Here is a 25,903-nt window from a genome sequence, read left to right as displayed (position 1 = left end):
AAAATTTTATATGGAATTTGACAGATAACGTCGGACGTGCGATTTCGTCGTACGACGGAATCAAAAAATTTTGATTTCGTCGGACGCTGCATCCGATTTTATCGGTCAAACTAAATGTGTGGTGTTTTGTAGGAACAATCTCAACTTAATTTTTCATAATCGTTATATTATTAAAATCATCCAAATAATCGCAATATTATACGAAAAAGCGTTTGACAGCACGTGCGATAAAATCGCATGCGATGGAGCACAGACACGGGCCTAAGGGGTAAAGCGTCACAGAGAAAACGTTAAGAAATGAACGTTAAATCAAGTGGCCCAATTTCTGTGCATTAAACACTTTCCCCTTTTCAGTTTATAAGAATGGATCGAGTTTTTGTAGTCTAATTTGACGTGGTTGACGTTTACCACCAGAGTACAATTCATAAATGGAGCATCTGCAACACACAGGCGCTCGGATCTAACATTCATTTCAAGCATATGTTTCTAACATTTCGCGACTCCTCTAAGTCGGCCATGACCCTGATTGGGGCGACATTTCTATTTCGTCGCTGCGACCTATGTGGTCACGTGCGTCAGCGACGACACACACATGCTCACTTCTCTGCTGTTGGTGGTGGTGGTGGTAGTGAAATGGTGCGAAATACAGTGAACCCTCTCTTATTTGAGAGGCGATGGGACTGTCGAATAAGAGGGGTTTTGAAATTACAGAGGTTGAAAGTGAATGAAAGGTCCATACAAGACAAGAAAGAGACAGAACATTTAGTATGCAGCCTTAACTGTTGCTATAGGAAACTGCGAACAGAATCGCTAATTCGAGCATACATCTTTCAATAACCATGGCAACACCATACTCAAATAAGAGGGACACAGATTTCCGAGGTTTTCCAAATTAGAGGAACAAAAATGTACTAGAAATCAAGGGACTATGAAAAATGTTCAAATAAGAGAGGTTTCTCAAATTGGAGAGGTGTCAAATAAGAGAGGGTTCACTGTATATGTTGCTTGCGATCGTCGTAGTAAGCGCGATCGTGTCTCCAGTATCAAGACACACGGGGAAGAAAAAAAACGGCAAACAGCACACGCATCTCACGATCGAAACGAATGGCCTACTAGTAGCTAGCTGCTGATATCTGGAAGTTTAGTGTATATGTCACGCACAGAAAAAAAAACGTATTTTTAGCTTACGCAAACACACACGCGTGTGCGGATGGATGCGCTAAACGGCACGTGCATCGCTGCAACGATTGAAACTTGGCAAGATTGTGGAACAAGCAACTTAAGATGGAAAGAAAGAGAACGATTGCTTTAAGGACGATGAAGCTATTGGGTGGGGTAAAAGTGGAGCAACGCAACACACGACATTTATATGGATTCGGAAAGGTCGAACCGTTGGCTGACCTTGTAGTGCAGACGGCAAAGCGCGGCTCCTAACGACATCACGCAACTCCAATACATGGGTTCAATTCTCGAATGAACTGAAGTTTTTTCAACAGATCACACATATCAGGTAAAATCACCATTTCTGCAGAATCAACAGGTGTGCTATTATGTTCCTCGTATGCTTTCTCGTTTAAGTGAACCATGTAGCTCAGTATTTACTTCGTCGTAAAAAACAAAAAAAGCTCTCCCAAGCGGCTATGCACACACCCTCTTCCGGGGGAGAGCTTTTTTTTGCAATGATGCTGTAATCGTACCTCCGCCCTCTCAGGGGTCCCACTGGAAGAACTAACCCATCAGTTAGGCTTGATTGGTTTCTCTCTTTCCTTCGGCGCGCCAGTGATGCGTAATAACAGCATTTACATTTCGTGCACTCTCCACCACCTAAAGGTATTGAACCTAACAATAACAACAGCAAAAAAGAAGCACAAAGCCGCCTTTTCTTTACGTTCGATCAGGTGGTTGCAGGCCGCCCCTTTCCTTCTTTCATTCCCCAATCGTGAGTCGATATTGGCTAAACTTTTCTTCTCCCTTCCAACTTTTCTACGCGGCCGCGAGGTGCTTGTCCTCACTAAAGTTGCGCCCACAAGAAAAGGGCACCATATTAACTCTGCACAAGCTGGTTACCAACCATTCTGCTACAACGAAAGCGTTGTTTAAGATGATATTTTGAGCAACAACAACAAAAAACCATACACACACCATCTTTTTAGCCACAAAGTTAAAAGGGGAGCAAAAATGTAAAGCAAAAGCAAGATGCACGAACTTCAGCATGGAAAGGTGGCTCCGGCGGCCACAGGAAACGTTCCTTCTTTCTTGGTGTAGTTTCCTCCTCGGTGGTTCATAATCGAAACCGGTTCATAAACACGACCTGCTCTCTCTCTCTCTCTCTCTCTGCTCGAGGAGCTGCTCCATACTCGATAAGTAAAACTCTGAGCGGTGTGGGTCATCTTCGTACGATCGACTTTAGTTCGCAAGATACAGACGGTGGAGGGTTCGGCTAAAGTTCAAATAGCCTCAGGTCGCGAAATCGTGAGTATCATTCTGTGTGCTCATCTTTTCAGTTTGCGTTCACTTCAAAATTGTACATACTTTCTTGTAGAAAGAATATTACAAGGATTAAAGCTTCTGCAAATGATTTAGTGAATATATACATCCGCTGCTAAAGTTAATCAGAATTACTTTCGCCCTCGAAACATAAACACATCCAGAAGCTTAGTTGAATGTGCGATACACGTTCAGCGTTGGTTGTGAATAGAATCGAAAAAAGGGAGAAATGAAACGATTCTCAATGCAGCATTCTGTTCCCACGCCCTCGAAACAACAGCCCAAGGAGAATGTCTCGTTTTCAGGGTTAATGTTCCATAAGCTGATGCGGTTAATGCGTTCCAGTGCCCAAGACTGTGTGCATGATGCGATATGATCGATACGAGGTTATTCCACATTAACACCAGGACGGTTTAGACAAAAAGGTACATTCAGTTTTAAGTTTAAAGTCGAAGTTCTTCATGGAATCTCTCCTAATTTACAATTCTAGAGATGTCTAAAACCATGTCTAAAAGAACCCAGATTGATATGGATGTTATGCACTTTTACCATCTTGAAATTTAAGCGCTGGCATAAAGAACATTCATCTCCTAGACGTTTATGTCCTCCCCTTTTACCCCCTTCAACTATCATGGTGTCGTGTGGTATGGACTAGCTCCTATTCCAACGCTAATACGATAACCACGAACAATACTGGTTGGTTTGTGTGCAAAGAAAGAAAAAGCAGCCAGAAAGAAGCCAAACAGTGTCGCTTAATCACCGCTTATTCAGATGATTTATGAGTGCAAAACGATGCACTTCTATTCACTGCTTGATGTTTCTGGGAAGCTCCTAGGCATCGTCGTCTGTTCGTGACACGAAAGACTGATCGTCGACCATTTTTACGTGCAGCCAGGACAGCAAACGGCTGAAGGGGATATGAAGCGAAAGCGTATGTTAACAAGCGCCCATGGATGTCGCCCCTTCTGGGAGATGGTTCAATATGCGCACTGGGAGGAATGGCACACAACACAGGCAACAGCATGGCTGCTTCGTGCATTATTTTCTAATGCTTTAATAGAATAAGTTTTCGAGGTTTCAAATATATTTGATATGGGACTTTGATATGACAAAATATAGCAAAATTCTTCAATTCAAAATAAAAATTGTTCTCCTCTCTTTCCAGACAATTCCCAGCAAATAAACCCAACTTCCAGATAATAAATTGGAAAAGATAGATTTAAAGCGAAAAATTTCTTGCGTCATTTGTATGCATTTTGCTCTGCAGATCGTGCTTGCAAAACCCCCAACCACACCAATGCACCGCAGTGAGTCCCATTGCCAGCAGAGCGGAAGTTGTTATGTGTGAATGCGGAAAATCGAAGAAAAAACGTCCCCATCTGAACTACTCTGCCGGCGACAACATAATATCAGCAGCGAATTTACATATTGGCAAACATAAAGCGCATCTCTGCGGAGAAAAAAAGCATACCCGAATGTACCCCCTCTCCTTCTGTTTGTATCACGACCATCTTGTTGAATGGCAGACGTTGCAAAAATAGAGGGAAAACCCGTGTGTGATTTTATTCTTTTTCTCTTCCCTCCGCACAAAATGATGCCCTTCTTCTTCTCGGTGGTTTAATAAATTGTGTTCATGTGCACGAGGAAAATAAAGAGGTGAAATTTTATGTTTTCTGTTCAAACTTAACTTTATGTAACCAGGTGAGAAAGGTGATTGAAGAAATACGGTCCCCCAATCAGCAAAGTGACAAAATTATAATAAACTCCCTCTATCTCGCTTTCTCAACTCCAAACGCAATTCAAGCGGTCAAGCAGTGTTCATGTGAAGCCAATTATGATTGCATAGAAACCCTTTTCACGCCTTTGTGAGTTTGGCTTTGGCGTTGGCAATCACTGCAGCTGCCAGCGCAATTCAGCGCAAGACAAACACACACACAGCAACAAAAAACACGACCAGACACTTTCCGTCATGATTGATTTGGTTCATTCATTTAGTTTTGCAAGAGACCTTGACATTTTTCATCATTAAAGCCGTCTCTCTCTCACTTCTTTTCGGCTTTAAATTGCCATCCAAAAAACGCTCTCAGCAAAACCAAATTGAAATTGAATAACAAACTCATCGAAAAGCGCTCATTCGTTGAACTATTATTGCCTTTTTCGCGAGATCATATCAATGATTTGTTGATACGAAATAAAACAAAAACTAAATAAGCATCGAAACCACCGACCGACTCTTATCAATACGCCAACCACTGTGTTACACATAACGTTTCGGTCTCGGTAAACAAAACATTAACACATACCACACAGCTTTTTATTGATCCCTTCACTTGATGCCAATAAAAAACCGATACTACCCACAATCCACTAATGGGGCGAGGTTCAATTAGCAGCTTCAGTTTATTAACCATCTTCTTGAGGGGTGAGGAGCAAGCCTCCGACCGACCGCTTTCAGAGGTGGGTGGATTGGGTATGTTGAAAAACTGTTCCACAACCAGATGAAAATTCACTTGCCAATTATCCGACCTACACGTGCACACCCACCGCCTCTGCATTCGAAAGCTCGCTTGAATGAAACCATTTAAATAAATTTCCTCTCTTACGTGAGCATCAGCAGCAGCAGGTGTAGATAAATCAATGGCCAGGACACGACATAACCCTACTCTCCTTTGCATCATGGTCGATTTTCTTTTCCGGCAGCTCGTTTAGTAGCTCGTGCGTGTTAATTGCTTCTTTTTGAAAAGGACGTTGAATTATTTATTACCCTTTGCCAATGCGTCCAACACACAGTTTGGTGGCTTAGTGGCATTGGAGGGGAGAGGTTTGGATTGTACATTAATTTGGCTGAAGATCGAATAATGATGTTTCCACAACATATTTAGCAGAATACATGGAACACACAATCATCAACCTCTACCTAAAAAATAATTTAAGCCAAACATGAATATGTAAATGAATGAGCGGTGTGAATATATTTGTCTGCATTAATAACGAGCCATTAAAGGATATTTTAAGACTTTGAGCTTAGTTGAGCTTAAAAAGCGCATCATGAATACCTCACAATTTAGTTATACAGTTTATATTCCCTTCCCAATATAAAGTATAATTAAAATTTTCACTCCCTTGTATTTATTAACCTACACGCAATTACACACAGCTTAGATACAACCATATCATCACAGCTCTACTCGTAACGCCACCAGTTTCAACAGAGACTAGAGCACGCGATTTTCTCTTACTAAATCAACTGAGCAAACCGATCGTCCTGATTGATTGATCAAATGGGACACAACAACGGCGGAAGATGCAGGCTCTCTCACCGTTTGCAAACGATCAACGTCTCAACAGAGTATCGCCGTTTAGCGACGATTAGCGAAAGTGAGGAGCAGATGAGAATGCAGCCGGGAAAGTGAGGAGAAGATGCAACTATTTATTCACAGTGAACAGCAAAGAGAGAGCACAAGCAGCGGCCCAATTATGCACACCTCGTTAGGGACGCGAGCGAACGCAAAAGACTGGCGATGGAAGACTTTATCGTACAAATGAGCATTTAATTCCAGATCATGGCAAGATCCACAAACGAAAGCGTCTGGCGTTTGGCAGGGGAAGGCGGGCAACTACGTCTCCATCACCAATCATCAACTCAAATGAAAAACAAGCAAAACGAAGGCACAGCGGTGCGGGAAAAGAAATCATAATCAGTGAGCATCGGGGATGAAACGAACATGGATACAGAGTGTGTAGTGTCCGCCCATTACCCCATCATGTAGACGTTTCATCGTCCACAAGCGGACACACATACTCGGTTTGTTGAGCATCGCGACCAAATGGCAGCTTCCAGACAATTGGGCCATCGATTCGAGAAGGAAAAGCGGCAGCAGCGACGGCTTCAAGGTTACGTCTTGCCAATCGGAACACGATCAACCGTGTGTATCGAGAGCGTCGTCGAGAGGACAGTGCTGTTTCGAGGTGACTTTGGGCGCCCTAGCTTTTATGAATGGCCCAATAAACGGTTCGATCATTTGCTGAAAGTGAAAATCTCGTTCCAGTTGAACTAGATCCAAGCTGTCGTCACAGTGCTGCTGGTTAGAGGTGGGAGCTCGGAATCGTAAGTACCGTTTTCGGAATCAATTCCAGAGTCGATTCCGATTCTGGCAACGATTCCGATTCTGGAGCCGATTTCAGAGAGATAGATAGATAGATTCCCTGAGCTAACTCCGATAGCGGAATTGACTCCGGAGTCAGAATCGGCTTAGGAATCGGGATTGCCCCGTAAATCACAATCAGTTCCAGAATCGGAATCAGAGAATTAACTCCGGGATCAGAGTCAGCCCTAGAATAGAAACCAGATGTTTTAGAAACGAATCAGTCCCAGTATCTCCGTGACATTGTTTCGTTTACAAGTAAATTTAGATTTTTTGGCGGCTATCGATACATCGTAACTGCAAAGGACCCAAACGCCTATTCTCATGGAGATACCGAAATCTAATTTGATTCCTGAGCCGATTCTGGTTGCGGAGTCGATTTCAGAATAGATTCCGGAGCTAACTCTTATTCTGGAATTGGCTCCGGAGTCAGAATCGCCTCGTTTATAAGTAAATTTGGGGTTTTTTGCGGCTATCCAATCGTACAATCGTAGTTGCATAGGACCAAAACGCCTATTCTCATGGAGATCTAATTTGACCGAAATTTAATTTGATTTCAGAGCCGATTCTGATTGCGTTGCCGACTCCGATTCCGAAACCGGTTCCTAAGCCGATTTCAATTCCGAAGCCGAATACGATTCCGGAGTCAATTCCTAATCCGGAGCGGATTCCCGAAACAGATTCCAGACCTACTAACGGGAATCGATTGCACAAAAATTCGGAGCTAGTCGGAATCGATTCCGACCAAAACTTCACTTTTCCCCATCACTAATGCTGATATGTTGAAAATTGTGTTTCAATGCATGTACTGTGCATTTTTGTTATAATCTATTCCTTGATTGGCGTAAATGTTCATCCATTCATGGGCTAAAATTCATTATAAAACGTAAAAAAAAATCATTTTGAACGATTTTGCAAAACAAAAATGTCCCAATGTACGTCATACCATCGATTTCCACTCCCAAGTCGGTTGCTGGTTTGACAGCTGTGGTGGTTTAATCTAATTAGCCCGATAGTCACACTTCCCTTTCCGTCCAACGCAACGCATTCGCACGAAAGAGAATCTAACCCACACCACCACCGTCGGGTTATCGACTCAACGTGTGCATCAAAGGACATCATTCCCCTTTTGCCTACACTCTCCTGCGCAAACCTTTTCCTTATCTTACCCTTATAACCCACCACACCACATTCATCGCTCAATGGCACGGAGCAGAAAATAAATTAAAACTTTTCCTATTTCCGGAAGCTGCTATAGTAAAATAGCCGATCAATTCATGCGGCCTCTAGTCCGCAAAACAGTGGTCTCAAAAATTGATGTCCTTCCAAAACGCTACACGCAGGAGGAGACACAAAAGTTTTCGCTTGCGTCTATGAAATCGTATTCTGCCGCAACCGGGGCAAAAGAGATAACAGCACACGCTTGACGGACAGAGTGGCACTACAAGTGATGCCGTCAAAGCCAAAGTTCCTTCTGCAGCTAATATACTCACAGACACACATACTGGTATGGTAAACGGAACCACAGTCAAGTTTTTTTTGTGGGCTGTCTCTTGCCACTTTTCAGTCACGTGTCGGTCATATCTTCCCTTGGGTGCGGGGTGGCTAATTTATTAGCTCTTGGAAGTATTGATCAGTGTTTAATTTAAATTTCTCGTTTTATTACTTTTCAAGACATGGTTCATTTTACTTTTGCAATTAATAACTTTGTGCTATGAAACGCATCAGTAAATTTCAATTTTCATTAAAATTGCTATATTCATAAAACCAAGAGGTATGTTGTAGTGTGGCATAAGCACAACACAACATCTCCACGATGAATATAAAGATACATTTTGCTCACATTTTACCCCTATTCATCGCTCCACATACGCTAGGCAAAAATCTTATCGTTGCACCAACAGCATAAAGTATCGTACAACTACTCAACGTACCGCGCGAAATAGACAGGATTGTAGGTTGTCACTGCATTGAAGAGGGCACGTGAAAACAAGGGGGGGGGGGGAAGGAACTGGGATACAATTAGCGGGAAACCTGTCTCAGACATGTCTCGCCCAGCAGTCAAGGACCTGAAAAGAGACACCAGCAGACTTGGACCAGTCTGAATTGCAAGTGCTACGCGTATATTCGAGGTTATTGTACGAAACTACACAACATATTCCATGCACTCAGCATACATTCAGCATACAGTGAAACGTACAACGCAGTGAATAGGGACACAAACCCACTTGTTTAGTATTTTGACTTTACAATTACAACAGACATGGGATAACAATACAACAAGGGGTACCCTTTTCACAATGCTTTTCAACATTCTTTGTACTGTAAAATTTACATTAAAATTTTACAAAAATATTTATCTTTACATTGGTGTAATTTACAGCACAAGCAAAAGCACACAACGACGATATAGCAATAAATTGATCGCACTGTTTGCATCGGAATCTGCATGCGGCATATGCGTTCAGTTCGGGCGCATGTTTGAGCTCAGTAGGTATGCTATGCTACCACCACCACCACCACCAATACACGCGCAGGCCATGCTAATGCTACAATAATAGCATCAGAAAACAATGCGGCACACACAGCACACGCCGACACGCACGACCAGGTGCCCGCCGGTCCATGACCGAGCGACCAAAACCGAGGACAACGGCAACGGCGGTGAGGACAAAAAACGGATGAATTTTTGCCATTTCCGCATGTCACGCACGGTGGCTCCCGTAGCGGTTCTGCTGTACATGCAGTGCTGTGCTTGACTTTTGCTGGTTGTTTGAGGCATTTGATGTTTGGCATAAAACAGTAGAAGCAAGAACGACAACAAAACAAAACATACAAACAATACAAACACAGTTTTTTGCCTCCGTTTTCGGCTTTTGTGGGTTCATTACGGTGCTGCAATTCATTTGAGAAGTTTATTGGCACGACGGCTCAGTAACGAAGAGAAAAAAAAAGATTCTAATGTCAATGGGGAAATATTCATGAGCTGAGATAGTTTGGCAATTAAAGTTCTTTAAGAACAAAAGACCAAAAATAGACAACTAAATAGAAGATAGAAGAGCCTAAGAGCAAACACGAGCTCACCTGCTGGCAAGTGATGAACAGTGCCATCCAGACGCAAATCCCTGCAAAGATCTGGGCCGTCTTGGCCTGCAGGAAGATACCGTCCCCGACGTGGTTGATGATCGGATCGATCGCGAGCGCCGCCGCCGGGGCCGCCTCCGTGACGCGCACGGCAATGTTCGCCTTGGCCGTGCTGCCGCTGACGGCGGCGACCGTGGCAGCGGTAGCATTGGCCAGCAGCTCACTCGCTGCCGGATGTTCCGTACTCATCGTGGCGCTCGGTGCTGCTACTGCTGCTGCGTGCACACGCAAACCCACCGCCGACTGAGATGTGTGTGCTGGTGCGCCTGTTGTTCGTTCTTATGTGCGGCACCAATCACGACCGAATCTCTCCACGCTGATGTGCTCGGTGCTTCACGGTTCGTTGACGTTGCGCTGGCGGGTGAAGCTGTGCCGGCGCCTGCCAGCCCTATATCCAGCCACTCTCGCCAACCGTACTGTAGTGCAACAATGATCTCTCTCTCTCTCCGGTAGCCAATTTTTGCTCGTTCAACTACCCGCGTGCGTACCACCAGCGCAAGTGCGTGGGGAGGTAGTTTTCACAATTTCACGTACAGTTTTCACTGCCACACACACCGCCACTTTCGTCACAACTGATCTCACACCTAGCACCAATTAACAATTAAACTCATACACTGCTGCACTCACATGAAGGCTTTTCTGGTTCATTCGAAAAAAACGCATATGCACCACTACTTGTGCGAACACTTCCACTAAAAAAAACAAAACAAAACATTACCAAATTAAAGCACGAGAAAGAGAGAGGGGGAAGCACACACGTACACATGAAGGGGGATTAGAAATCGAAATGAAACAAGCCGAAAATTGGAAATTGTTCAATCGCAACACTTTTTAAAATCAACGCCCGCCACACTGGTGGATGATCAATTTCACTTTCTCACGTGCAGGAGATGATTTGCCGCCCCAATTGTAATGGGTTGTAACGTTCAATAAACATAAACCAACGGAGTAAGAAATTATTGCCTGAAGGTTGCTCGCAGCAGCTCGTTTGGGGTAATCGCAATGAATTGATTGAAAGCAATAATAATAACGATTATTCAAATGAATGCATTTTCGAAGAACAAATCTATGCTTTTTATGATTTTTAATACGTCAATTAATTGATGAAAAGAGTCAAAAGTACAATGAGCCCTTGCAATACTTAAAAGACAGAAAAGAATCATAAAACATGCTACTCCATGCTTCCGTTGTCCCCCTTACATTACAACGCATTCAATCTCCATCTGTGGGTATCTCCATCAGTCAACTGGAGGTGTAGTAAGTTGAGTGAAAAATTCAATTTTTCCACCACGCTGCACAACCACCATAAACATTGTAGGATTTGAACAAAAAAAAACGTGACGGAGAAGCGCACAAAATGCTGCTGGTGCTGCAGCCGTTAAAATGGAACCGTGATTCCAACATTAAATCCTACGTTCCACCAGTTCCTAGTCGTTGGCATTTAAACTTCAGGCAGCGCCGTTACCAACGGAGGAGTAGTTTGGCTTCTTCTTGTTTCACCACACCACGGCATGCTGGAAATGCCACCACCAAACCTGCAACCTGTTTCTCTTACAGATCGGCAGTAGCAGTAGTACTAGTAGTAATAGTAGGAGTAGTAGTAGTGCAGCACGTGCAAAGGGCAATCACAGAAGATTTAATTATTTATACGTCAAAACAACCATCACAAGGCAGACGGACGGTTGCCGATTGTCCTGATTCCTTTCGTTTGATTATGGGTTACTGCAGTCGGTTGATGTTTGTGTTCCTTTTTGTGAGTGCGATGTCCCGTCAATTTGTTCAAATCTAAAAAGAAAAAAGAGAAGAAAAGGCTTAAATCAGTAAAAATGCAGTACACCATTATTTTAAAGCTGTTTTGTAGGGCATGAATAAACCGAAAACACCGAAAACTGTCTGTTCCTTTTTAACAACTGCATCGAATTGTAAATTAACCATTGCCAGAGCATTCGATCATATCGGATCAGTTTCACTTGGCAGCGAAATTTTCCACACAAAAAAACATCATTTTTCAAACCACTCCGCTCCGCTCTGTATGATATTCTCGTCCAATTCGTTCTCCTTTCATTATTACATCCTGCGATAGTGAGTGGGCACATAAAAACAACCTCCCCCCCCCCCCCCCTTACCCCCCAAAAAAAACATCCAACTCTGACGGTCAACATTTTGTAACGGTTAATGTTTTCATCGTGCACTGTCGTAAGGCCGGATTGTTTGAAATCGAAATGGGCATTCCACCAACCCAGTCAACCGAGCTAAACGATCTTGATTAGACACACACACACACACACACAAGACTAAACGCGTGCTCCGAAAATTTCGCTCCCTTCACTCCGGAATGGTTCGCACACAAACGCGCACACCGGAAGATGATGTACCTCGCGAGCAAAAAAAAAGAAAAAACTTCATCCTCATCAATGAGGCAAGCTGTCGGAAGCTGTATGCAATGTATTCGGCTTAGAACACGCCGGAAAATGGAGCCTTAGATCATTATAAAGCCTTGCCAAGTCGCTGCACAGTTTGCGTAATGTTTTTTTATGCACTAATTCCCTAGAATTTCGTCCCTTTATTATCAACCATCTTCATTATGTGCTTTACAGCGAGAAAACCATCCAAAGCTCTCCGTTGGCAACGGAGTTTGTACCTCATAGTTCTAAATGTGCTAAAAGCGAAAAGCGGCAAACACACACGAGGCAAAGGAACGGACGGCGTTGCCCCTCGCATATGGGTCCACAGCCCGTGCTGCTCGTGGCCCGTGGCCTTCAAGGTAAATTACTAAAGTCCGGTTGCTGTGTGCGTACACGGTGGTGTGCCCCCCTTTGCACAACATTTATAATCTGCTCCGTTCGTGTCTCGTGGCGCAAGACACGTTTGTTGCATAGCACAAACAAAACAACACAAAAAGAACGGCCCAAACAACGGCCTGCCACAGCGACGCGGGAACGACGGTGGTGTTTGGGGCGATGGCTGCGTTGGCTGACAACAATTATGGTTGATTGTTATTTTCCGCTGGTTCGCTCTATACGCCCGTGGTACGCGCAGACAGCGCAGGGTCAGCTCTGCACTATTTTTGCCATCTTTCAAGCTCATCTTGTGCTTGGGGACGCTTTGCAAAAAACAGGGGGAAACATAAACGGCCACCAAAGGATCGCCTGTTTTTTGTTGCCTTTATGATGATGGTAATGCGCAATTTTCCTTCTACCGCATGGACAGGTTGCTGCCCGAAAACGGATTGTAAGGGTATTCCACCATGTTATCTGGCCCTCGCGGGACCTGTTCAAACTGGTGTAATTTGTGAACAACTATCTCACGCCATCAATATCGATCGATTTGATGTTGTAATATACGAGCGCACCGTCTTTACAACTTACAAACTAAACCCTTTTTTAATGTTACTTTTGCTTGCTTGATAATGAGCCGTTGGTGCAACAGTTGCTTCCCCCCAAAAACCATTCCTTCAAATAGGCAATATTAGAACGGTTCGAACACTACACATCCTTCCAGGCAGATACCTGACGAGCACTTTACAGCTATTTTTGCTGATAAGATAACGAACGGCAACCAACACCTACTACAGTCACCTTTCTGAGGGATGGTAACGCTTATCAGCATCTAATGCACAATAAAACACCAACAACCAATACCCAATGGAAACCTGATTCATGCTGAGGTGGCTCTGAAAAACGCCATCTTTGCCGACACTAAACCTTTCCATATGCCACGCGTTGTTTTTATTCCGTATTTCGTGAGGTCATCCTTCATTCCGTCGTCAGTGGTCGTCGCATGAACTTTTGCTCACATTTTCGAAGCCCACTCCCAATCCAAACCCCCCCCCCCTCCCCTCCCAGTAGGGGATGAGATCTTTCGGCGGAGTCGTTATTTCGTTTGACGATTGGCCTACATCAACGCCAGCGAGAGCAAATGCGTATGCGGGAAGGTCGGTAACGGAAAAATGGGATGAATGACGGTGGCGGTGTGAGGTAATGTGAGAGACAAGACCGCACACCGTTACATCTTTCCCGACCGAGCAAAGTAGGCCGGTGACGGTCACATACTTTTCTCACACACTTTTCTAAACGAAACGAGCCTTCTCTCGAGCTTCATTTCCAATGGCAAGCAAATGTGGAAATGGTTTGCTTTTTTTGTGGGGGGAAAACTCACACACAGTTTCGTTTTTGCTTCCCCGGGATAGGGGAAACCGGGATGAGCTTATGTGACGTGCGAGTTTGTTTTTTTAGCGAAAAGGATTGCTCACAAACGTAGAGGGACTGCCAGCAGGTGTGTGAAAGGAGTGTAGGCTCAAAAAAGACTCTATACAAAAACAAACACATTCACAACAGTACGCACAATTTGGCCTCGAGTGGAATGCTAACATATGGTCGCACGTGCCAAGCTCGCTGCCGTATGTTGCCGTTGTGGGAGGAGCACTATGGTTTCCCGGGCCTTTCCTGTCACACACTCACAATCGTCCTGTCCGAATGAGCAGAATGCGCTACACGCTAGAGCAAGTTTGGCCACACTATTCGGGGGTGCTTGTAAGCTCAAAAATTTCACCGTCACCAACACAGGATGACGTAAGTGCGGGCCCCCGCCGCACTGGGTAGAAAGTGTCGCATCCTTTTTCTTCTTCTTTTTCGCGATTCTGCGGCAGTTTGTACTTCTCAAACACTCATACACACTTATTTCTTGACCAGCAGGAGCTTGATTGTTCTACTACGTTGATCCAACTGCTGTAAAGTACATCAAATCGCCCTTGTTAAATGTAGTGTCGTGGTAAAGCGTTAGCGAGGTACTTACATGCTTTTAACAATGCGCCACAAAAGTCCTTGCCCCGCGGTCGATCGAAACGCTTTTAATGTAAGCTGCCTCGGGGGAGCATCCGAGCTTGTGACGGAATTTCCTTTGTATATACGGGCAATGGCGACACAGCATCTCCCCCCTGCTTTTGCCTGTGCCTGCTGTGATGTTGTGTACGTTGTTTTTTTTCTTTTCTCCTAAACCTTTATCTTCCAGGGTCGACGAAAAGAAGTGTGGCTGTGTTGTTGTTGCCAATTTCCCGTCGCGCACACAAACACACAAACCGCTCCTGTCCGTCACCTTTGATGCTGTTTGCTTGCAATCTCTTCCCTTTGCACAAGTTTTTCACTTCCGTATGGTGCCCCTAAATCATGGGGGGGGGAGTGCTTTTGTTGTTTGAACTTTAGCAACAACCCTCCACTACTACACGTACACAACGACATAGAAGAACCACTCGCACGCACACTCCTGTGTACTGTCAACGCAGCAGCCCATTCGAAATGGTTTCACGGGAACTTTTGTTAGACGTGGTGGGGATGATGGGGGGGGGGGGATGGGAATCCCAGCGCTACGTTGGATTACCACCACCTTTCGAAAGCTTATCCGAGCACAAGAAAATAGCTTTTCCAGCAACCTTCGCAATCATGCAGACACACACACACACGCACAAACATGCAAAAGCATCTTTTTCAAATGCGAAACATTTTGCACTGGCAAACGACGCAAGAGCGAAGAAAAAAAAATACACACACTCAACAAACACACACACGCAGTCACAACAGCACACATTCACTTCAGCGCACCACACACAACCTTCAGCAGAATTGGTTCTGCTTTTCGCTGCTGCCAGTGCCTACGCACTTTTGGGGGATAACACAATGCACAATGTTTTCAGGACCTTTACACCCACACACCCACACACACAGTAGTTCTAATGGCGCTTACAAACTAACCTTTTGGCTGCGGAAGCGCACGGAGCAGCGTTCAATATTGTGCAAACTTTGCGACACACTCACATAAAATGGAAACACGAATTGGAGCCTGCCACAGCAAACCACCTTCTTCGCTCGTAGAAAATGTTGTGGGGGGTGAACGCGATACCTGTCAAAGGTGTGCTGAAGGTGTGTTTCCACGTCACGCAAGTGCAACTGTCAGTGGTGGAATTTCCGTTTGAAAACTGGCGGAACGGTGATATTTGTGCAAACTTTGAGAAAATGTACAAAAACTAGAACTGATTATCGAAAAGGGTAGATATTTTCACAGGAAATAATCGGAAATTCCAAATGAATTTTCCACAATAAAGTATTTTTGTACGTTTTCATCTTCACTTTTCAAAAGCGCTCTTTGGGCAGAGTCGAGCAGCACACAACTGACATTCGAGCAGAGCTGCTCGATCGCTTTGTTGTTGTGTGTTTTCTTTCATCGCGACGAAGATCGCCCTTATCAAAATAATTAAATTACTCATCATTTTCTGGCTGTGCGTAGTGGCCACTAAACTTTCCTCCCCCCATCGAAAGCGTGACGTTGTCCTTCCACAAACCACTCCAAAATGGCTCTAATCAACATCGACGGTGATCCCTGGTAAGGAAGAGCAACAACGGTATACTTGTCGGGTTTCCTTATCACCTTTCTTTCCTGTTCTGCCAATAGGCTCACCGAACTGGATGCATGCGAAAATCTAAGCAACGATATACAGTCCCAGCTAGCGGCTCGCAATCGTGAAAATCAGCTCTCCCGCCAGTACAGCATCATTTCCGGCACGGTGCGCGTCCGGTTGAAGCAGCTCGGCAGCGAGCTGGACCAGCTAACCCGCAAGCTGGGCCTCCTCTCCAGCACGCTCACGGCGGGCGAGTCCGAACGAAGGCAGCGCCGCATAGAGGCGCTACAATCGAAGCTGATCCAGTTGCAGCGCCAGTTCCAGTACGTTGAGCCGGCGGCCGCCCGGTCCGCGCTGTTCGAAACGAACGGCAGTGGTCGCGGGCGAGGTGCAGTGGCGTTTGCCGACGATGACGATGATGACGATCCGGCACTGATACCGACGAACAGCAACTATAGCGTGGCCGATTTGCGCAACCAGCAGACGCGCATTCTGGAGGATCAAAACGAGGGCCTGGAAGCGCTGTCGCAGGTGATCGCACGGCAAAAGGAGCTGGCGACGAGGATCGGCGGCGAGGTGGATCGTCACAATGGTGAGTGGGTGTGTGTGTGTGTGTGTGTGTTGTGGATGTATTTAGTTTCAAACAAGCTAAAACATGCTTTCCTTCCTTCCACAGACATTCTGGACGATTTGGCTCAAACGATGGAAACGACCGACGGGCGGATAAATCGAGAAACGCGCCAAATCGGAGCGATCACCACACAGGACTCAACCTGGGGCTACTGGATCGTGATAGGGTTGCTTTTCGTTGCCATCGTTTTGGTGGGCATTTTCTGAAAGTAAGGCAGGCTTGAGGCACAAGCTTCTTGTGTACACATTTATATAACCCCACTTGCAGTTGCGCCGTACCCTTATCTGCGATTTATCTCCGCCTGAGCATCATCACCAAAGTGTAGCCCCCAATAATGGTGCGGAGAAATAACGTGCGGGTGTGCCGGCAACTGATTACACTCCATATCGCAATGTATTTAAAGCCTAAAACACTATGTATACTACCTTAATAAAGCAAAACTTATTTACAATTTTACGTAAAATCGATTGTGAAATGAAGCAACAGAGAGGGAGAGATTGGCTTTTATCCTATTTATTGAATAACTTGCTTGCACCATGAGTGGGTAGTACAGTAGCCTTTCCCTTTCACAAGGGGGGAGGCGCGATCGGCAGCGTAAAACACACCCTATTCATGGTTGATGCCACACTAGCCAATTGACCCGCGAGGGGCCACACAGTACAAATACGGTATTTAATTTCGTTCCGACGAAGCGCTTGTTCTGGTTTTTTGGGGATTGGTTTTGTTTTTGTGTCGTCCGATTTTGTAAGTTTTGGATTATACTACAGCTTCTGCTATGCATGTTGCCCGAGGAAGCGGTGTTGGATGGTATATGGGGCGAGCAACGTTTAAAGACGACTCCGGAAGGGAATGCCGCACAGACGGAAGAAACAAAAATAGTAACAATTGTCCCCTCCGGGCAGGTGTGGTGGTGTTTAAAGGGATCTGCAGTCGTCGTCTGTTCTTATTTTCCCAGGGATGTGAAGGGTTTAGTGCAGTTCGCAAAGGTGCGGCACGTGGCTCAGATTGCCGACGGCACCGATGGCCAGTTTGCTGGAGGCAACCTTCCTGGCGGCCTGAAAGAAAGAAAGAAAGAAAGAAAGGAAGCAAATGTCATTCGTTCGTGTTAGGGAAACGTTTTGTCCCTCCTGTGTCCCGTGTAAAGCACAGCACTTACAGCTTGAACGTCACCAGTGGTGACGGCATTGACGGCAGCAAGCAGGTCACTCTTCTTGTACACCTGTCCGAGCAGGGCCGACTCCTCGCCCAGCTGATGCAGCAGCGTGCTCTGGTTCTCGGTGTACTCGGCCGCGGCAGCCAGGGCCGACGCCTTACCGCGGGCCACATCCGCGTCGCTCACCGACAGCGACTTCAGTGCCTTCACGCCAGCCTCAACCGCCTTGCCCGCATCCTTCGCATCGCCCGACAGCACGAACCCGAACATACCGTTGTCCGAGTAGCCGTTGTACAGCGAGCTGCTGTTGACGCCCGCGAGTGCCTTCGTGAGGACACCATTGTTCGTACCGCGCTTGGTAGCGGCACCGACACCGGCAGCGTGCTGCAGCACCCAGAAAGCCATCGCTTCCTTCATCGAGCTCCAGCCGACGGCCTGGGCACCGACGGCGACGGCAGCACGGGAACCGGCTCCCTCACGGCGCACCTCGCCAGTGTTGAAGGCGGACTTGTTCTCACCTCCCGCGCCCGACTCGAGCGCCAGGCTCTGGGCGAAACCGACCAGCATCTGGTGGTCAACGCCGACACCGGCAACGGCCGCCCGGTTCGTGGTGCAGTTGGCCGCAAAGTAGTGCTGCATCGTTTCCGACGAGTGCTTGCCGACCAGATAGTCCGGGCAGAAGACGGAGTTGCCCAGCCCGTCGCGGAAGGCGGCCTTGTGCAGCAGCTCCACCGCCTGCACCTCCACCGGCAGACGGGCCAGCTCGTTGCGGATGATGGGCGTCAGCTCGGCCAGCTCCCAGGGCTTGAACACCTGGCCGGTGGCGGTCGCCTCCAGGTACTTCAGGCCCACCTCCAGCTGATCCTTCGTCACGGCGACGCTGTACGTTACCAGCTCACGGTCGGCCGCGGTCGTTAGGCTACCGCCCGCCTGCTGAATGTTGCGCGTAATACCGAAGGCGGTGGCCGTCTTGGTGGAGAGCCCTCCGGCCGCACGCAGGACGTGGGCTGCACCGAGGCAATCGGCAGTTTCGTTGCGCGATCCGGCACTAAGAAGGGTGAACAACTATAATTAGCCGGAAAGTCTAGATGACCCCTTCCCCCCCGCCCCCCTCCACGCCTTGACACTGGACACTCACCGGAAAACGATGGAAATCCGCGACACGGCAGCGTTCGGGTCGGCCGATGCCACAACCAGCTTGTTGGGCAGGGTGGTCGTCTGCACTTCGGCCGAGCCACGGCTGGCAGCGGCAGCCTGTGCATGGGCGGCAAAGCCACGGGCCTGGAACAAAACGAAACAATCACATCATAACCACCAGAGAGCAATCGACATCGACGAACAAGCAGTCTATGCTTTCAGGACGAAAAACCCCTCCGTATCCGTGGATTATTTCATCACGGTGAACAATTTACGTAACGAGATTTGACACTTCGTCCCTCGCAGGGCGAAGGAAAACGCACGAGAACGTGCAGAAAATTTGCCACCGAGCCACCACCGCGAGGGTTCTTACCGCTGCCGCACGAAGCATTGGCGTTTTCGACGTAACGGATGCCATTCTGCTGAACCCCGGTTTAGCTTTTCCTCGGCTGGAAGTTAGTTCGGTTGGACTGCTGCTGAACTGCGCGGCCACAGAATATCCGGATCTTTGTTGGTGCTCTCGGTCGGTCGCTTTTGATTTTTTTTCTGCTCTTCTTTGCGGTGGAGAAAAATCAGCGAAACGTCAGAAACGTCACGGCGATTGACGGCGAATGCCAAGGTGTATAGAAATACCACAGTACACATGTACATTTGAATCAAATCAAGATTCCTGGCGACGGTTAGAATGAAGAATTATTTTTGCATGATACTTTTTTGTGGTGACATTTCGAATAATATAAACGAATAAGCATAGGGCACAGAATCATGTTAATTCTAAAATCCTTTCCAGTAAGGCTATCTGGTATATCTTGACTCGAGTGTTTGAAGTAGTGATGGGTAAATTTGGCAAAAATCCGGAGTCGACTCCGATCCGACTCCGATAAATTTGGAATCGACTCCGGAAGGTAGGTCCACGCTGCAATATCCGGAGTCGTTTGGAACCGTATTAAAAGGCCCTGAGTCGTCCGGAGTCGTCCGGAATCGCTCGGAGTCACCCGGAGTCGGAGTCGTCCGGAGTCGTCCGGAGTCGTCTGGAATCATCCAAAATCGGGTGTAGACGGAGTCATCCGGAGTCATCTGGAGTCGGCCGATGTCGGCCATACTACCACCGACAAACCGACGTGACACTGGCGTTACAAAAGTGTCCCACACGAAAGTACTGTCATTTACCAGTGAGGCGATCACTTCTGTCAAAGTACGCTCTGTTCACTGCTACTTCGATGTAAACAACTTTTATAAATATAAATTGCGAAGGAAGTGTGAGGCACGATTTTGTGAGAATTATTGGACAAAACTCCCAGGAAAATCATTTTATAAGTTTCCAAATCAATGCAAAAGATGTGAGAAGTACAAAAAACAATGCGCATTGGAATTTGCGAAGAAAAATAAAAAGGGGATTTAGCAGTTTCTTCTCTGTGTCAGTGTAGTAAGCGAATCATTCTAGAGATGGCGCTAGTGTTTAACGTATTTTCATTTGAAATAAGGAGACAACTTTTGAAGCTCATTTTGTTCGAAGTGTCACGTCGGTTTGTCGGTGATACTACTCCAGACGACTCCAACTCCGGGTGATTCTGAACGACTCCGGACGACTCCGACTTCGAACGACTCCGGCCGACTCCAGACGACTCCGGACGACTCCGAGCGACTCCAGACGACTTAGGGCGACTCCAGAAGATTTAGGGCGACTCCGGGCGACTCCGGACGACTCCGACTCCGGGTGACTCCAAGCGATTCCGGACGACTCCGGACGACTCAGGGCCTTTTCGTACGATTCCAAACGACTCCGGATATTGCAGCGTGGACCTACCTTCCCTTGGACGTCTCCGGCTCCGGGCGGATCTAGTGGTTCCATTTTGCCGGAGTCGGAATCGGACTAACAATAGTCGGAGTCGGATCGAAGTCATGGGTGCGCTTCATACAGCACATCACTAGTTTGAAGTGATGAGGAAATCAACTCCAGCGGTTTAAGCAATAATTACTTCATGCATGTATGACTAACATCAACCAAGGAGATTAGGTACAGTTCAGCCCAAAGGAAAAAGTCCTACTCCCGCAATTAATGCAATCAATTCGTCTTCATCCGAGAAAGGTAATGACAAAAAAAGAATCACGCTATTTCATCCATAACACTTCAAACATCAAACAGATACAACCCCTAGGGAGATATCGTAGCCGCATCAAAAGTGAAATTGTTAACGGAATGCGTGGAAAGGAGGAAAAACTTCTTCCCATGATAGAACGCTTCAGTTAATGGCTGGTATTATTGAATCCGTTCGGTATTATTGAACTCTAATTGTAGATACGAATAAAGACTTGCATATAAAAACTCAACGAGGACGGTCACATCAGTATGTTGTTCTGTAGACTGTCTGTAGTAGGCTCTGCCTACCAAACAGCGGATTTTGCCTCAGTAGAACTTTGCGTCCTAGACATAGTAGGCTATGCCTTCTGACATCATAAAAAGTTCATAGTTAACCACCAAACGAACAAGTTGGCTTTTATTTGCTCTCCATTTGAACTGTAATTAGTGTTCATTTTAGCCGAAGAGAGAGGCTAAACAATATCTTTGAAGATTCGCTCCAAGATATTAAAGGTTTTTTGGTTGTATCTTCTAACAACACATTTAGAATCGATTGTTGTTAAATATTTCTGCGCAATTTATTTAATCAAGGCATCAAGTGATTGATTCATAGAAAATGATTCGTTGTATCAAAAAATCGATAAATGTTGTCATTGAAAGAAGTTTAGACATAAAGATGCTAAGGAGGAAATGATACGAACATCTGCTTCAAGGTAAATACTGAATTTAAACCGCATTCGTATGTATGGATACCATCCTTAATGTGTAATGTTCGAACGTGGAAATCATCCTTTTAAGATCAATTTTTCACTCTACCTACTTACGCTATTTGATTCGATGGCAAAATTATTCATCCTGCATAAAGTTCCACTTTTCCTAAATAAATATATCTTCAACATTCTCCGAGCAGCCTGAAACATATTTGCTGAAAGCCTTTCTTGCCCACCAGTTCCGATGTCAGCTACTACCTGTTGCTTGAAGCTCACAGAGCTTTGGATGTGTTGTAAAGTAATAAAAAAGGAATGAACGAACGACTCTGTCCTACAAACGGACTAGCCGCTTCTTACTATGAACTATGGCACTGCTTGAACCAACCGAGAGATTGATCTCGCTCGCAGTACATACACCCTTACGGTGTATCTTATGCCGCCGTAGCTCCATTGCCAGACAATCCTCCGGCGTGATAACCGGCTTCAACGGACAATATTTGGCGGTGTGTGCTTTCGTACCGGTTGCTTTGCAGCGCATGCATACGAATGTTTGCAACACCGGACAGGTTACGTTGCCGGCCTCATCCTTGCATCGATGGCTCTCGTATACCTCCCGGTCCGCCTTATTGTTGAAACAGAACACACAGTGCTAGTATATCGGGAGGGGGAAAAGGGGGATACAGATCGTTCGCGTATTAGTTTAGGTGCGTTATCATTTAAACATAGAATTTTCAATTCTACTTAGCATCTGTTCTACAGTGCACTTCTATTAACTACGAGACAGATGAAACAGAGACACACATGGTACACATAGACAGACTGCTATACGAAGGGTTGGCTTACATCCAGCTCGCAGGTACTTTTGTTCCTGCATTTTCGTAGTGGACGGGTTGTTGATTGTTGTTTCGGTTGATTAGAGATGTCCTGCAGCACCATATTCTTCAGCTCTGCTGCAACATCCACAGCTTCCATCAGTTCGCTTCCGTCCATTTCCGGCGCGTGCTTTGGCTGCAGGTACACTTCCTCCTCCAGCTCGCAGGTAGTCCCGTTTGCTTCAAAATCTTCACGAATTTCATCTAACGTCGTATTGTGCCACTTGTTCGCGCGGGCTTCCATGATAAGCGACCTCAGATCAATTTTGTAAGGCGATTGACCGATTAACATCGGAATGAAGTCTGGATAATTTTTTAAAAATTCTCTTGCAGCCTCATTCATTTGCTCGTTCCAACCGTATGGAGCGAGTATTAGTTTCCACAATGCTTCCGTGGTCTTGTTGTCGGAAGCGTTCTGTTTCGTCACCTCCATCTTGCTTTCTAGAACAAAAGGATCACTTTAGAAGGTTAACGTACTAACGCACATACACACGCCTTGTAGGACGATATCCGAGCGTTCTTACCGGGAATTAGCAATGTTTTACACTAGTAACGCAGGATTATACATTTCATTTGTAACAATGCATAAAAAATATACCGACAAAACATTACACAAACAAAAGCGATTAAGCAAAAACACATTAAAAAGCTGACCAAACACTGCGGATCACCATCAGAAACCCTTTGCTGCACGGCTTGCAAACATGTGCGAACTGTTTGTGCGCGAACGGTTTTTTGCACAACACACGATTGTGTGCGGCTTTTCAAATGACAGATGTGTGCATATGTGTGCGTGAGATGAGCGATGGCCACAAGTTGCAGTAGCCGGCGGGACCACCAACCACACACCCCAAGCTCCCGACCACGCTGGTTTTCGCTGGTCTTTTCGGGGATAATTCGTTAACGAATTATCCCCGAAAAGACCAGCGAAATACAGATCATTTTCGGAGATAGTGAACACACGTGAAGGATGAACCCATGCAAAAAAGAGCTAAAAATAGAAATGAACATTCGGATTCATTCCCTTCCCTCATATTCCAATTCATGCTCATGCTTCATTCTTGATGCTACCAACCACATCGCTATTTCTACTTCGAATCACTTTGCCAGTTGCGCCACCATATCATTATTCATGATCGTGCTATTTGCTTGTTTTGTTGTATGAAGGGGTACTGATACTAAATGAATTAAAAGAAATAAATAAAACAATAAAAATAAAAGATTGACTATTAACACTTTAAGTGCCGTGTCATATAAATTCGCATGACGGTTTTGCTCACCGTTCAGCTTTGCATTTGACGCTCAGTGATTCTCTTGAGAACGAATGGGGTAGGAAAGAGAGAACGAGAACGACATGTGCTACGCCGCTTATCGCAATGAAACAAAAGAGTGATAACAATCGCACGATCAACTGTCGCTCTCATCGCTCTCTTGCCATGCGCTACGTGCTCACTCAAAAACTGTGACGTCAGGCTGGCGGTCAAAGTGTTAAACACGCATTTCTAACAATGAGTAAAGGGGTCTGAAGTTACTGGAGCTGCATGTTTTAAAAAGAAATCAAAACTTTAAATCATCGATGAAAACAATAAAAATGGAATTGAACTCATGTCGACCATGGTGCAAACATTACACCATTACCATTTGACCACTACTAGTTCATGAACATGAATCGTTATCTATCAGTTTTAAACCCTTCAAATATAGCACAATGAACAAAGAGATGTGTAAAAGTTCATCGATGCGTGTGAGAGAGTAGAGCTGATGTATAGAAAGAGATGGCATGAGTTTATGTTCATTATCCCCGAAAAATTTCGCTTGGGACTCTTTGTAAAGTGGTTTTGGTTTTGGGTAGAATTATCATTCCAAGAAGTAGTTTAAAATTGGAGTATTTAAAAAAAAACTAAGTGGGAAATATTTCAGAAAGTGCAATTCAACTAATCTGTTCAAGTGCAGTTTCACCAACGCGCAAGTGCATTGTTTAGTAAAATTTGGCGATGTTTCAAAACATCAGATCCAGCCAGTGTGGCCAGATTATTTTGGCGGTTTTCGGTAGGCGCACCCAAATTTTATCGGTAGGTTTAGAAGTGTTGAACGGGGGGAGGGGGTGGGGGGGGGTAGCTAACCTAACTAACTTTCCCAACGAAAGTTCTGTAGCACGAAAAAAATACATTATTTATCTATTTAAAGAAGATAGTTTAGATTTGGTTCAGGCAGTCCCATGAGGCCTTTCTGAAGTGTCGATCTAAAAATGGTACTAGGGATTCTAACCCAACGAATGATTGAGATGCACATTTGCTTCTGAGCATTGGGGACTCCCTTTTTTTGGGGCTCCACGCGGCCGCTTAGGACATTGCTAAATCGAATGTGCTGTCAGCAGCTATGTCGATTATTTGGAAGAATTGGTAACTGTTACGATAACAAAACATAAATTAGAGATTTTTTCTACAAATCCTGCATAATTGACTCTTGAATTGATTCCATCGTATTAAAAAATCGCACGTCTTACAGTATCTTTCAAATACCATATAAAATTTTACCAGCGCGTCCGATATCATCGCATCTCATGAAGTACAGACACGGGCCTTGGTTGTCTCTGCTGAACTTCTTGTTCTGGTTGCTAGTGATTTCCATATGGAGTTTAATACATTAAGTGATTTGGGAAATGATTACATGACTTTTTGGTCAGTATTACGAAAAAATCTGTGATTTTCGGTAGGATAAATAAAAAATCGGTAGTTTTAGGGGGCTCATCGGTGAGTCAGTAGGCATATCAAAAAGTCGGTAGGAATACAGTAGAACGTCGATTATTCGGGCAGCTCGGGACCGGACTGTTGCCGGTTAATCGATTTGCACGGATAATGATCCAAGAAATGACAAAATCATACAAAAATTTAAAAAAATCACTAGTTTTATAATTTATTCACTTTGAATCAATCGGTTAATCGTTAGTAGAATATTATTGTAATAAATAACTATAGGTTGAACAACTGTTAATGAACAAAAATGAATTTCGAAAACACCACTATACACTACAGAGCTGCACAAAAAACTGGTTGCCCACTTGACTATCGCTGTAAATGTTCGTCGTACGTTTGAACAGTTGTCACATTTATGCGCACGGTTAAGCCGCCCGCCGGTTAATCCGCCCCCGGA

At 45.4% G+C, this 25,903-nt stretch overlaps 4 protein-coding genes across 10 annotated transcripts in view; 1 reads left to right on the top strand and 3 right to left on the bottom strand.

Annotated features, from left to right (window-relative positions):
* Positions 1-15,683, bottom strand: part of LOC120953865 (transmembrane protein 184B) — a 36,370-nt gene extending 20,687 nt beyond the window's left edge. The window contains exons 1-3 of one of the 7 annotated variants that reach the window (XM_040374205.2): positions 15,524-15,657; positions 11,438-11,561; positions 9,717-10,468 (exon numbers count right to left, since the gene is read on the bottom strand). In XM_040374205.2, the coding sequence (XP_040230139.2) occupies positions 9,717-9,965 (249 nt within the window). In that variant the 5' untranslated portion in view covers positions 9,966-10,468; positions 11,438-11,561; positions 15,524-15,657. Of the gene's footprint in view, positions 1-9,716; positions 10,469-11,437; positions 11,562-14,570; positions 14,986-15,383; positions 15,405-15,515 lie in introns of those variants that run through there. The other 6 variants (XM_040374209.2, XM_040374208.2, XM_040374207.2 and 3 more) reach the window with 6 other exon arrangements.
* Positions 15,684-15,947: 264 nt separating this feature from the next.
* Positions 15,948-17,254, top strand: LOC120949138 (syntaxin-8). Its single transcript, XM_040366183.2, has 3 exons — positions 15,948-16,151; positions 16,221-16,759; positions 16,844-17,254. Exons 1-3 carry the CDS (start codon positions 16,120-16,122, stop codon positions 17,002-17,004), a joined length of 732 nt encoding a protein of 243 aa, XP_040222117.2. The 5' UTR covers positions 15,948-16,119; the 3' UTR covers positions 17,005-17,254.
* Positions 17,255-17,295: 41 nt separating this feature from the next.
* LOC120949137 (cytochrome b-c1 complex subunit 2, mitochondrial) lies at positions 17,296-19,655 on the bottom strand. Its single transcript, XM_040366182.2, has 4 exons — positions 19,462-19,655; positions 19,090-19,232; positions 17,955-18,999; positions 17,296-17,853 (listed from the first exon to the last, which is right to left on the bottom strand). The coding sequence occupies exons 1-4, from the start codon at positions 19,504-19,506 to the stop codon at positions 17,767-17,769; spliced, it is 1,320 nt and encodes a 439-aa protein (XP_040222116.2). The 5' UTR covers positions 19,507-19,655; the 3' UTR covers positions 17,296-17,766.
* Positions 19,656-21,731: 2,076 nt separating this feature from the next.
* LOC120953417 (uncharacterized) lies at positions 21,732-24,573 on the bottom strand. The gene is made up of 3 exons (XM_040373317.2): positions 23,275-24,573; positions 22,722-23,191; positions 21,732-22,527 (listed from the first exon to the last, which is right to left on the bottom strand). Exons 2-3 carry the CDS (start codon positions 23,181-23,183, stop codon positions 22,210-22,212), a joined length of 780 nt encoding a protein of 259 aa, XP_040229251.2. The 5' UTR covers positions 23,184-23,191; positions 23,275-24,573; the 3' UTR covers positions 21,732-22,209.
* Positions 24,574-25,903: the final 1,330 nt, after the last annotated feature.

The sequence above is a fragment of the Anopheles coluzzii genome, chromosome 2, assembly GCF_943734685.1.
Source record: "Anopheles coluzzii chromosome 2, AcolN3, whole genome shotgun sequence".
NCBI classification, from domain to species: Eukaryota; Metazoa; Arthropoda; class Insecta; order Diptera; family Culicidae; genus Anopheles; species Anopheles coluzzii.
The sequence above is the reverse complement of the archived record's forward strand: the minus strand, read 5'-3'. Positions and strand labels throughout refer to the sequence as shown.

What these genes read in the sequence shown, in the direction of transcription:
- LOC120949138 (XM_040366183.2), top strand. Translation starts at nt 16,120, where the DNA reads ATGGCTCTAATCAACATCGACGGTGATCCCTG. An exon ending in AACATCGACGGTGATCCCTG is followed by an intron (nt 16,152 to 16,220) that starts GTAAGGAAGAGC and finishes TTCTGCCAATAG; the next exon opens with GCTCACCGAACTGGATGCAT. An exon ending in CGAGGTGGATCGTCACAATG is followed by an intron (nt 16,760 to 16,843) that starts GTGAGTGGGTGT and finishes TTCCTTCCACAG; the next exon opens with ACATTCTGGACGATTTGGCT.
- LOC120949137 (XM_040366182.2), bottom strand. Translation starts at nt 19,506, where the DNA reads ATGGCATCCGTTACGTCGAAAACGCCAATGCTTCGTGCGGCAGCG. An exon ending in CAATGCTTCGTGCGGCAGCG is followed by an intron (nt 19,233 to 19,461) that starts GTAAGAACCCTC and finishes GTTTTGTTCCAG; the next exon opens with GCCCGTGGCTTTGCCGCCCA. An exon ending in CCACTGGTGACGTTCAAGCT is followed by an intron (nt 17,854 to 17,954) that starts GTAAGTGCTGTG and finishes TCTTTCTTTCAG; the next exon opens with GCCGCCAGGAAGGTTGCCTC.
- LOC120953417 (XM_040373317.2), bottom strand. Translation starts at nt 23,183, where the DNA reads ATGGAGGTGACGAAACAGAACGCTTCCGACAACAAGACCACGGAAGCA. An exon ending in AAAGTACCTGCGAGCTGGAT is followed by an intron (nt 22,528 to 22,721) that starts GTAAGCCAACCC and finishes CCGATATACTAG; the next exon opens with CACTGTGTGTTCTGTTTCAA.